The sequence below is a fragment of the Mastomys coucha genome, unplaced genomic scaffold (assembly GCF_008632895.1).
Source record: "Mastomys coucha isolate ucsf_1 unplaced genomic scaffold, UCSF_Mcou_1 pScaffold18, whole genome shotgun sequence".
Classification (NCBI taxonomy): domain Eukaryota; kingdom Metazoa; phylum Chordata; class Mammalia; order Rodentia; family Muridae; genus Mastomys; species Mastomys coucha.
In genome coordinates this window covers 3,129,727-3,142,121 of record NW_022196900.1, presented here as the reverse complement: position 1 = coordinate 3,142,121, position 12,395 = coordinate 3,129,727, and the positions used below count along the sequence as shown (strand labels likewise).

Sequence of the window (12,395 nt, the reverse complement as noted above, 5' to 3'; positions counted from 1 at the left end):
AGAGAGAGAGAGAGAGAGAGAAAGTTTCCTGTGGCGTTAGACAAGTAAAAGTTTGTCCTGGTAACATCCGGGACTATCCCTACTTGAACCGTACACATGGGGCTAGATTTTCCTGTTCTAAAAGATAAGAAAAACTGGCCCAGAATTTGGGTGCTGATTCTCTATCTCGATTGACTGAATTCTTTATATTAAAACCATAGTTCAGAGCTTTTCACTGGAACAGCCCTAGACTGACAGTCCTGGGCCGGTGTGAAGATATCCTGAAGTTCTAAGATAACATTACTGTGAGCCAGGCAGTGGTTGAGCACACATGCCTTTAGTCCCAGCACTCGGGAGGCAGGATGACTGCTGTGAGTACGAGGCTGCCTTGGACTGCATGATGAGGCTAGGTCAGTCTAGACTGGAGGGAAACTGTTCTCAATTTTTTAAAAAATGTATGCTAGGTATGTTATTTATAAATACATCTTCTGTAAATGATTATTTGAGCTGGGTAGTGGTGGTACATAAACTCTGGAGGCAGATCTCTGTGAACTTTGAGGCCAGCCTGATCTATAGAGTAAGTTCCAGGACAGCCAGTACTACACAGTGAAACCTTGTCTTGAAAAACAAAACAAAAAAATACTACCATTGGCCGGGCAGTGGTGGGGCATTCCCTTAATCCCAGCACTTGGGAGGCAGAGGCAGGTGGATTTCTGAGTTTGAGGCTAGCCTGGTCTACACAGTGAGTTCTAGGACAGTCAGGGCTATACAGAGAAACCCTGTCTTCAAAAACAAAAACAAAAATAAATAAATTATATATATATAGTTATATAGTTATATATAGTTATATATATATGGTTATATACACACACGTGCATAATACATATATACATACATACATACATACATACACACACACACACACCATTGTATTGATATAAAAGTACCTTGTTTCTGGGAAGCAGAAAGAACTTGAGGCTCAGGGTTCAATCCTCACACACGGAAATACTCTGTTGGGGTGTGAAAGTCTTCTATCCCAGAAGATGAGGTACTGAGCACTAAATATGTATATATGCTACCATGCCTAGCTTTAGATCATATGTATATATTAAAAATATAGATGCAGCATAAATGTTGAAGAATAAGGGAATTGATTCATTAAATGCTAGTGAGCCTATATGATAAAGTACTTTGTGGCCATGAAAAACTATGAAGAAAGCTGGCCATAGTGTCATGCACCTATATTTTTAGCATTTGGGGGGTAGGGTCAGGAGTTCAAGGTCATCTGCTGTGAGGCTGGGGCTACATGAGACCCTATCTAAACAAAGAGACAAACAATAAATAGTGAAGACCAGCTCCTGGGAGGGAAGAGGCAAGCAGATCTCTGAGTTCAAGGCCAACCTAATCTACATACTAAGTTCCAGTATAGCCAGTCAGGGCTACATAGTGAGACTGTCTTTAAAACAAAATCAAAGCTAACCTGGGACAAAGTAAGGTCAAGGCCAGCCCCAGACAGTGTAACTGGGCAGTTGTAACTGAGCATGCCCCACCCTCCCAAATGTATGAATGTACCAGGAGACCCTGGTTCAGAACCTGAACATACACACAAAAAAGTATGGTGCTCCTGCATAATGGTTCAGCAGGTGAGGGCACTGGGTATCACGTTTGACCTGATTTTAATCACTGGCACTCACTGGTAGAAGGGGAAAGCTAACTCCTTCAGGTTGCCATCTGCCCTCCATAGGTATATCATACGACGTACTTGCATGCTTGCACATGGAACAAGTGTGCACACAAATAAGTATGCAATTTATGACCAGGAGGCCTTATCTAAGTAAGGTTAGTCGAGGTGGAAAGGCCTACCTTAACTGAGCTAAGGTACTGGACAGAGTAGCTCTTGCTGCCCTGCTCTTCCTTCTAGATAAGACAGTACCTGGGAATGGTGAGCCAGAGCAACCGTCGAAGCTGCTTCTGTGGTCTAGTTTCTTACAGTGCTAAGACAGATGGCTAACACAGCCTGGTTGCCTGCCTTCTTGGCACACTGTGGGACTGTGGTTTCCTTTTTGGTCCTGGCTCTCTCTTTTGCACCCTATTGTTTTGGCTTGGCTTCTTCTGTCTATCTGACGCTTCTTTTTTTTTTTTGTATAGCCTTTGTTGTCCTGGAACTCACTCTGAAGAGCCAGGCCGGCCTCTAAGTCAGATCTGCATGCCTTTGCCTTCCAGGTGCTGGGATTAAAGGCTTGCAACACTACCACCTACCTTTTTTAATGTCAGTATCAAGATCTCAGTCAACATGTGTGGGTGTGGAGATGAGAGGAAAACACTTGAGGGAATTGATTCTCTCCTTCCACCATGTGGTTCTTGGGGGTCTTGACAGGTGGGTTTACCCACTGAGCCATCCTGCTGTCCCAGAGTTGTTTATCTTCTCTCTGGGAAACCAACTTACATTTGCTCGCAATTCTATGGTAGATTTCATCTTAGAAAGAATATTGCGTTTTTAGTAACTTTGTAAGGTTCCTTTTCCTTTTGAGAACCTTTGTCCTGTGGGTGCATTTATATGTCTTCACATGCACACCTGCATACATTGCTTACAGTCTTACATTTTCCTCCCCAACAGCCCTTGCATGTTCTCCCGTCCTAGAAGGGAAGACTCAGGGAACCAGAGCCTGAGGCTTCTCTTGCTGTGCTGCCAATTTCTGGCTCGGATCCCAGTAGGTTAGTGTGGAGTGGCCCCGTTTTGAATGTATAACAGAGATCTGCATCAGAGCCGCACTCTTGTCAGTGTGGAAAGCAACTCTATGCCAGGTCACCTGCATCCAGTGCCTCCTGTGAAGAGGCAGTATGTTCTGTCCAGTGTGAGGCACTCGGTACACAGCAAGTACGAAAGTGAAGATGTGGATATGATTTTGATTGCATAAGCACTCTACATTTCAAATCTCTTCAGTTTTTAAATACTCTGCAAAACTAATCAATAAAGTAACTGTATACTACTATTTTAAGGTTTCTTTTACTTAATCATGTGTATGGGTATAAGTGTATGTGTTAATGAAGATGCCTATGTATGCCAGAGGAAGTAGATCCCCTCTAGAGCTGTAGTTACAGATACTTATGAGCCACCTTACGTAAGTGCTTAGAATCAAACAAGGTCTTGCAGTATATGTTCCTAACCTCTGGGCTGTCTCTAGGTGTGTGCCATTACATTTTGTGCCAAACCTTTATAGTACCATACGAAGAGACCATCGAGGCAGCTGAGTAGGCAAAGGCATTTGCCTCAGAGTCTGAAGACATCTGGAACCCACAGTGGAAGGAAGGGACTGACCCCATGTTAAACCTGGACAAAATTTAGTACAAGTCTACAGCACCTGGTATTTCCAGGTGGCTTCCCATCCAAGTACTAACCAGGCCCAACCCTGCTTAGTTTATGAGATCAGGTGAGATTTGGCACATTGAGGGTGATTGAGATTCCTGCTGGGTTTGGCAGCATGTGCCCTCAATCTCAGCAGAGGCAGGTGGGTCTGAACCTCAAGGCTAGAGTGGTCTACATAATGAATTCCAGGCCAGTCAGGGCTACAGTGAGACCCTGTCTCCAAAGTAAATGCTATACATGGTGGTATTATATATGTACTTGGGAGGCAGAGGAAAGTGGATCTCTGTTAGTTGGAGGCCAGTTGTTCTACATAGTGAGTTCCTGGCTTGCTAAGGCTACACATTGAGACCCTGTTTCAAGAAAGAAAACAATGAGCTAGGCAGTGGTGGTGCATGCCTTTAATCCCAGTACTTGCACTTGGGAGGCAGAGGCGGGCGGATTTCTGAGTTCGAGGCCAGCCTGGTCTACAGAGTGAGTTCCAGGACAGCCAGGGCTGTACAGAGAAACCCTGTCTCAAAAAACCAAATAAGAAAGAAGGAAAGAAAGAAAGAAAATGAAAATTTCCAGGGTCTGCTATATAAGACTCTAATCAAACTCTCCATGCATAATTTAACAATATTGACTGAATTAAATAGATACTATTATTTTATGTTCCCCTTCTCTCTTGCAGCTCTTTGTCGTGGATGTCCAGACAGGCCAGATCACCAAGATTCCTATTCTGAAAGACCGGGAACCTGGAGGTGTGACTCAGCAGGGCTGTGGTATCCATGCAATTGAACTGAATCCTTCTAGAACACTCCTAGCCACTGGAGGAGACAACCCAAACAGTCTTGCCATCTATCGCCTGCCTACGTTAGATCCTGTGTGTGTGGGCGATGTAAGTTTTTCCGTTGGTTGTAGTTAGAAGTAACCTTGTTTTAAAACATGGATCCTCTCCTTACTTAGAAAGGGATGGCTTTCAGGTTTCTCCTGACATGGGGGTGAGGGGTGGAAGGGAGCAGAGTGGGTGGAGATCCGGATCCCATACGTAAGAACCAGCACGTGCGTTTGATAGAAGGGACAAAATGCCAGATCCCTGTGGCCCATAGTAGGCTGTTTTTCCATTCAGAGGGTCCACATCTCTCTCGTTGCCCTGTCAGAAAATAAATTTAATGGCTCCAGAAGTATAACATGAATGAAATTAATAAAGCCCTTGCCTTCAGTATAGTGTTGTGGTATGTAAATCAGAATGTGAGTCATACAAGTCAGTCTTCATGACATGCCAAGGTGACATGCCACAGAGGAGGAGTGCCAGCAGGCTAAAGGGATGGAAACTAAACTGCCGAGGGCCACTGTTTCAGACAGCAGCCAAAGAAAGCTCAGTGAGAAGACATGTGTACTGGTCCACTTAAAGGAACTGTGAGTGCCAGCCATGGGAGTATTCTAGGCAGGAGACATGGCACCAGGGTAGAAAGCTGAAAGCCCACCAGGGTAGAAAGCTGAAAGCCCTGCTCTCTGAACATTTTTTTTTTGTTGTTGGTATTGGGTTTTTTGTTTGTTTATTTTTGGGTTTTTGAGACAGAGTATATAGTCCTGGCTATCCTGGAGCTTCCTGTGTAGATCAGGTTGGCCTCAGACTCACTGGCTCCTCCTCCTCTGTGCTAGGATTGACGGTGTGTGCCTCTCTGGGCGTTCTTACTGTCTGCAGGACTATCAGGTTCATTCTACCTTTGATTCTCCCCAGATATTATAAGGTCTTTACTCCACAAGATCATCAGAGACCCAGGTTTTTCTTTGCCTGTTGTTGCTTTACATTTATTTATGTGTGTGTATAGATACACGTGTGGAAGTCAGAGGACATTGAGAAAGTGAATCCTCTCCTTCTATCTTGTGGGTTTTGGGGATCAAACTCTGGTCATGAGAGTTGGCATCAGTCAGCTTTACTTGCTGACCTATCTTAATGTCTCGGTTTTGTTCTGTGGCAGTCTCCATATGTGGCTCATGTTGTCCCAGAACTTGGATCCTCTGCTTCAGGTTCCTGCATTATAGGCATATACAACCATGCCCTTTCATACTTAAAATTTTTACGAGATATTTTCAGTCAGACATGCACGCTTTTCAGAAGAATTCACTATGGCCCTTGTTTTACTAATCTTTGTTGTTTTTGTTTTTGTTTTTCCCTCTCTATACATGTCACTTACCCCTCTAAGGATGGACACAAGGATTGGATCTTTTCTATTGCATGGATCAACGATACTATGGCAGTGTCTGGTAAAGTTGCCCTCCTTTAGGAAGATTTTGGTATAGCAAAGACAAGTGTTAAAAATAATAGTGTACAGCCAGCCTATATAGAGAAACCCTGTCTCAAAAAAACAAAACAAACAAACAAACAAAAAATAGTGTGATAGAAAGTAACTACTAAGGCTACTGGGCCAGGGCGCCCTGTCTTGGTACTTTAGTTTATTCATTAGTTAGGTGTACTCGGTTGAGATAGGGCATGCATGCTGATGGATGCTCTTACCATTCAGTCTCATTTCCTTACCTCATGCCCCTCACCACTGCTGATTTTGGAGAGCAGGACAGGGTATCGCCTTGTAGCCAAAGCTGGACTAGACTCATATGTGGTCTATACTGGTCTTGAACTTGCAGCAATCCCTCTGCCTAAGCTGTTTGTTTGTTGTTTTTTGGAGACAGGGTTTCTCGGTGTGGCCCTGGCAGGCCTGAAACTCAGAGATCCACCTGCCTGTGCCTCCTGAGTGCTGGGATTAAGGGCTGCCCAGCTCTGCCTAAGAATTTTAAGTGCTGATACTATAAGCGTCCCCACTACACCCACCTTAGGAGATTTTGTGTGTCATTCCACCTATTTCTAATTGATTGATTGACTGATCATTTTTGTGTGGTATACTCATGGGTGACACATATATGGAGATCTTAGTGTTAGTTCTGTCTTTCCTTCCAACCTTTGGGAGGCAAAAGGAGGAAAATCAAAAATTCATGGGCTAGCTTGGGCTACATTGAAGTCCTGTCTCAAAAAATGAAATGGGAAAAGTAGAAGAGAAGAGCAGAAGCGTGTGCTTGTGTGTGAGCCTCATGTTGTAAGTCGTCTCTGATGGGAGCATGTGCTCAGTGTGCTGCAGACGACAGCACTTTCTCTGTAATACATCCAAAGAAACATTGACTTTGACTGTGTGAGGTCCTGGGATGGACTCCACACTGGCAGGGGCTCCAGAAAAGAAAACTTGTTGCTTATTGCTTATTTGCTAAGGAAAATAATTTGAATTTTGTTTGTCATTTAAAATTGAACTCAGGAGCCAAAGATGGTGGAGTACACCTTCAATCCAGCACTCATGGGGCAGAGACAGGCAGATCTCTGTGTTTGAAGCTAGCCTGTTCTACACAGACAGGTCCAGGATAGCTAGGGGGTCATAGTGATGTCATAAACAAATAGCTCAAGACCTTGAGCTCAGATGACTATTCTACTTCTGAATTATATTTCCAGCACAAAAAAAAGACACATTTTTATATGAGATCTACTCACATAGCTCATGCTCACCTCAAATTGACTATCCAGCTAAGCATTGGCATTGAACACCTCCCAAGGGCTTGGACCACAGGTATACACCATCATCAAGTGTTACATGATGCTGGAGTTTGCACCTAGGACTGCCATGCGAGACAAGGGCTCTATCGAGTTGTAGCCCCAACACTAAGAATTTATTCAGCCAGGCAGTGGTAGCACACGCCTTTAATCCCACATTCCACTCGGGAGGCAGAGGCAGGCAGATCTCTTTAAATTGGCTCATGGACCTCCCTAGAACTGAATATAAAGAGATGTTTCTGGAGGAAGAAGGTCTAGAGGAAGAAGTCTGAACTAAGTTTGATGGCTCATGCTTGTAATCCCAGCACTGAGGAAGCTGATGCAGGCACACTGCTGCAGGTTTGAGGCCAGCCTAGGTTACAGAAGGAAGTCTGTCTTAAAGAGTACGTCAGTGTTTGAGGTGGGCTGTGTAGCCAAGCTTCAGTGCCAGGCTAGATGTTGAAATGAAAGGCCTGTGTGGTCTTCTGTATGATTGACTGTGGAGGGTCACTTATATCTGACATCTGTGAATGTCCTACACTGCAGGCTCACGGGATGGGTCTATGGGACTCTGGGAGGTGACAGATGATGTGTTGACCAAAAGTGACGCAAGACATAACGTGTCACCAGTCCCTGTGTATGCTCACATCACTCACAAGGCCTTAAAGGATATCCCCAAGGAGGATACAAACCCGGACAACTGCAAGGTGCGGGCTTTAGCCTTCAACAACAAGAACAAGGTATGAACTCACCAAGGGGATTTCAGAAGCCTGTCCCTTCTGACTCTATCCTTTCCCCTTCAAGGCAGTGCTTGTTGTGTAACTTGGCTTTAAATGCACAGAGAAGTTCTTTAGAGGCTAAGGGATGCTGGTGAACAGTTACAACTGAGATCGTGAAGCCCAGCCTGTGTCTGCTATATTTGTCTGGCTAGGCCATGTTTGTGATGATAATTTCCCAAGGACCACTCTAACTGACCCTGCTTCATTTGCATGTGCCTTTTCAGGTGCTCTATTTTGGGGTTGATTTGCATACTAGCCTTGTTTTTAAGCTCCCCATTTTGACTGCCCTCTTTATCTCACACCTCCCACTGATCACTGGTTCAGACCTCCCCACTGGGTCAGACCTGGCAATGAGGGTGTAGGCAGAATCCAAGACTGGACTCAGAGCCCAGAGAGGAGACAGGCTTCCGTGAAATCTAAAAAGGACACAATTTGATTCATTTTTAAAAAATTATATATGTATGAGTGTCTTTGCGTCCATATGTACATGGGTGTATGTTCACCACATGCACAAGGGCCCAATTTGAAAGGTGGTTCACAAGAAGTAGGTTTCTCTCTGCACCTACACAAAACAGCCTTTCACCTGAGCTGTGCTGTAACCGTCTTAAGGATGTCAGGAGAATGAGGAGCACAGGAAGGAGATTTTTACCCACAGGTGTGTGTTCATGTGCTTGTGGAATTGAATATACTATGTAGCTGCAGCACATGGGTGGTTACTGGCATCCTTGATACAATAGCCTTGGGGTAGGGGTGAGAGAAGCCCCAGCTCTGAGCTTCTTCCCCTGCGTATTCTGGTACTTCAGTTTGCTGCAGGTCATATAGTAACTTCTTTTTCGTTGCTCTTGTAGGAGTTGGGAGCAGTATCACTAGATGGCTACTTTCATCTCTGGAAGGCTGAAAATACATTGTCTAAGGTGAGACCATGAGTTGATAGTTTTATATAATTTACCATAGGGTTAGAATACTGTCTTTCTCCCAGGGTCATAGTGGACTTGCCCAAAACACCTTTCTCCCAAGGTTTGGGAATAGAATTGTGAAGAACATGAAGTTATGAATCGGCATTGCCTCTCTTGAGGCAAAGTCTGGGGGTCTTTCTTTTTAATTTATTCCAGTCTGGCCTTAAGCTTGTTATCTTTCTGCTTTAAAGAACCTCTCAAAGACTGGAAAATACTGGCAGACACCACCATGCCTAAGCAAGCAAAGGCCTTTCTTTCTTTCAGACTGGCTCTCAGTACAGACTGGCTCTGAATATACTAACCCAGAACGCCTGACCCTGCGACTCCACCTCCCCACTGAAGCACCAGGGAGGCCTTCAGAGAGGTCTCAGATTGCAGGGCACTTGGGAAAGTTCCTCTTTGTATTAGTGCTCTAATCCACAGTATTATTTAAGCACTGTATTATAGAGTGACTGTCTGGTAAGGTTGTAAGGTGGGAAAACATGAATGTTAGGAACTCCTGGCAACTGGAAATTAATCAAATTAAAGCAGTCTCTTAATAATCTTGTTAGATGACTAGAAAATGGAGTGGATATTTGTTTTGGTTTTTTTTTTTTTTTTTTTTGAGACAAGGTTTCTCTGTATAGCTCAGGCTGTCCTGGAACTGGTTTTGTAGTTCAGGCTAGCCTGGAATTTAGAGATCCATCTGCCTCTGCCCCCTAAACTCTGGCATCAAAGGCATCCATCTAGTTTGGATTTTTGTGTTGACAAGGTCTTACTATGTTAGCAAAGCTAGACTGGAACTCTGTAACCCTGGCTGGCCTCAAACCAGTGATCTTCCTGCCTCAGCCTCCCAAATGCTGGGATTACAAGTGTGAAGTGCCATCCCGGGGTTTTTTTTTTTTTGTTTTTTTTTAAGATATGTTTATTTTACGTATGAGTACACTGTTGCTGTCTTCAGACACCTGAAGAGGGCATCAGATCCCATTATAGATGGTTGTGAGCCACCATGTGGTTGCTGGGAATTGAACTCAGAACTTCTGAAAGAACAGTCCTGCTGAGTTCTCTCTCCAGCCCCCCATCCCAGTGTTTTTTGTTGTTTTTTTTTTTAAATTAATTAATTAATTAATTAATTTTTATACATAAAAACATTGTAGCTGTCTTCAGACATATCAGAAGAGAGCATCAGATGTCATTATAGGTGGTTGGGAGCCACCATGTGATTGCTGGGATTTGAACTCAGGACCTTTGAAAGAACAGTCAGTACTCTTACGCGCTGAGCCACCTCACCAGCCCCATCCCAGTGTTTTTTATTTAGTTTTTATTTCTTCCTCCCCCCCCCCCCCCCCCAGATAGGGTTTCTCTGTGTAACCCTGGTTGTCCTTGAACTCACTCTGTAAATCAGGCTGTCCTCGAACTCAGAAATCCACCTGCTTCTGCCTCCCAAGTACTGGGACTAAAGGTATAGGCCACCACTGCTCGGCTAGTTTTTATTTCTTAAAAGATCGGCTCACTGGGTAGGCTAGCTTCTCCCAAGCTTGGGATCTTCCCTTGGCCTCACAGTGCTGGGACTATAGGAAAGTCTTTTAATGAGATCCGAGATCGCAGCAACACAATTAAGAAAATAGATTTATTTATAGTACTTGCTAGTAACTTTTTTGTACAGCAAAGTATTCTTCATGTCTTGCCTGTGCTGCTTATAATATCTGCAATAAGCTTTTTGTAAATAGGAAACGAGGCTTGGGGAATTAACAGTTCCCTGGTGTCACAGCAGCTTTGTGTTCCAGTGGTCTTGCATAGTTACCCACAACAGGCAGAGACAAGATTCTCTAGTCCAGAAGGATCAAAGTTGAATGCTGACTCAGCTTACCTGGGATGGGGTCTGTTCTATGGGAAGAAGCTAGAGGCCTTAGTGTCCTGGGCTCATTCCTAGAAATAAACTCTAGTTCTTGGCTTTTCCTGGCATTCTGATTATTTAATTCCATTTTTCCCTTCCCCTAACCCAGAACTTACTAGTTTACTAGGCTGTCTTGTCCTTGACTTAGGTAGTTTGTGTGTAAAGAGGCCACAGATGAAGGAAAACAAGACCAGTGCCCATTTATGTTGTTATGAATGTGTGTATCTTCTCTATTCAGCTCCTTTCCACCAAATTGCCATATTGTCGAGAGAATGTGTGTCTGGCCTATGGTAGTGAATGGTCAGTGTATGCAGTGGGCTCTCAAGCACATGTTTCCTTCTTGGATCCACGGCAGCCATCGTATAACGTCAAGTCTGTCTGCTCCAGGGAGCGAGGCAGTGGTAAGTCCCTGTGTGTCCCTGCAGGCTTATAGTTACATTGAAATGGGTTTTCACCTTTTGTTTCTTCTTTGACTTCCAAACAAGAGCAGTGTATAGTATTTAGAAGTATTTGGTAACAGAATAGAGGAACTTAATTACCTGTGACAACAGCGTGTTCAGGCTGTAGAAGCCTTTGGTACAAAGCACTATGAGGAGATAAGCAGTTAGCACGAGTCCTCGGGAACTAGCTGGGGCCCTACCTGAGCTTCCAAACTGAATGACATTGCATTGGTGTGGGATGGGGGGTGGGGAGGGGAGAGTCAGAAGAGCGTGAGATCACTATTGGATGTGATGGTAAATATGTACAGTGTAAGGTATGGCAATTATACCTCGAGAAGCCAAAGAAAATCCTTGTTTTTGTTCTGATGAGTGAGTGGGGATCAGTACTTGCTCGAAAATACTCTGCCTCTGAGCTGCACCCATACCCCAGCCTCTGCCCAGATAGCATATTCTAAGAGCCATCACTCACCTCCTCAGTGGAGGAGACTTGTGCTGGTGTTGGCTTGAAAGCTTCAGAATCCTTTGTTCTGATGACTTACTTGCTCCCACCAAGAGCCCTGTAGTGTATAAGAAAGCAGATCAGAAGAGTGAGTGGTTAAGACTGCTTACTCCAGAGGACCTGAGTTCAGGCTCCAGCACTCATTAAATGGCTCACAACTTCCTGTAATTCCAGCTCCAGGGGATCTGTCACCGTCTTCTGGCTTCCGTGGCCAGCTCCACAACTGCACACAGTACACATATAATTTAAAAAACTTAGAAGTAGTAGGCTGAAGGGTTCATGCCTAAGTCCCAGTACTTAAAAGGCAAGAAGCAAGCACAACTTGAGCTCCAGACCAGCCTGGTCTAAAGAGTGAGTTCCAGGCCGGGCAGTAGCACTCGCCTTTAGTCCCAGCACTTCGGAGGCAGAGGCAGACGGATTTCTGAGTTCAAGGCCAACCTGGTCTACAGAGTGAGCTCCAGGACAGCCAGGGCTATACAGAGACATCCTGTCTTTAAAAAAAAAAAACTACCACCAACAATGGCAAATAAAACAAGCTATAAACCCAGCACAGTATACATGCCTTTAATCCCAGCCTTAGGAGGGACATGGGAAGAGACTAGCCTAGTCTATATAGTAAGTGCCAGGCTAAACGGTGTAAGGCTATGGTGTAAGACTGAAGCACAGTGGTTAAGTATGTTACCAGATGAGGGAGCAGTGAAGGTCTGAAGACCATCCAATTTAAAGTGCTGGGTTTTGGTTTTTGGTTTTTGTTTTCTGTCCCCTTTCTCATCTTAAAAAATGTAGTTATCCTGGGAGTCTTAGAATGAACAGTAGGGGTTTCAGTTTAGCCTCTTTTCCAAAAAGCATTATTTCTGTGTAGATAACACAAAAGCAGTTTTTGGGTTTTTGTTTTGTTTTGGTTTGGTTTTGTTTTTTTTTTTTTTTTTTTTTTTTTTTTTTT

General features: G+C 44.1%; 1 protein-coding gene across 1 annotated transcript in view; it reads left to right on the top strand.

Annotated features, from left to right (window-relative positions):
- The window catches only part of Dcaf12 (DDB1 and CUL4 associated factor 12), a 40,873-nt gene that overhangs the window by 7,356 nt on the left and 21,122 nt on the right, over nt 1-12,395 (top strand). The window contains exons 3-7 of the mRNA XM_031376736.1: nt 4,017-4,223; nt 5,536-5,596; nt 7,449-7,642; nt 8,530-8,595; nt 10,752-10,914. Coding sequence (XP_031232596.1) covers nt 4,017-4,223; nt 5,536-5,596; nt 7,449-7,642; nt 8,530-8,595; nt 10,752-10,914 — 691 coding nt within the window. The remainder of the gene's footprint in view (nt 1-4,016; nt 4,224-5,535; nt 5,597-7,448; nt 7,643-8,529; nt 8,596-10,751; nt 10,915-12,395) is intronic.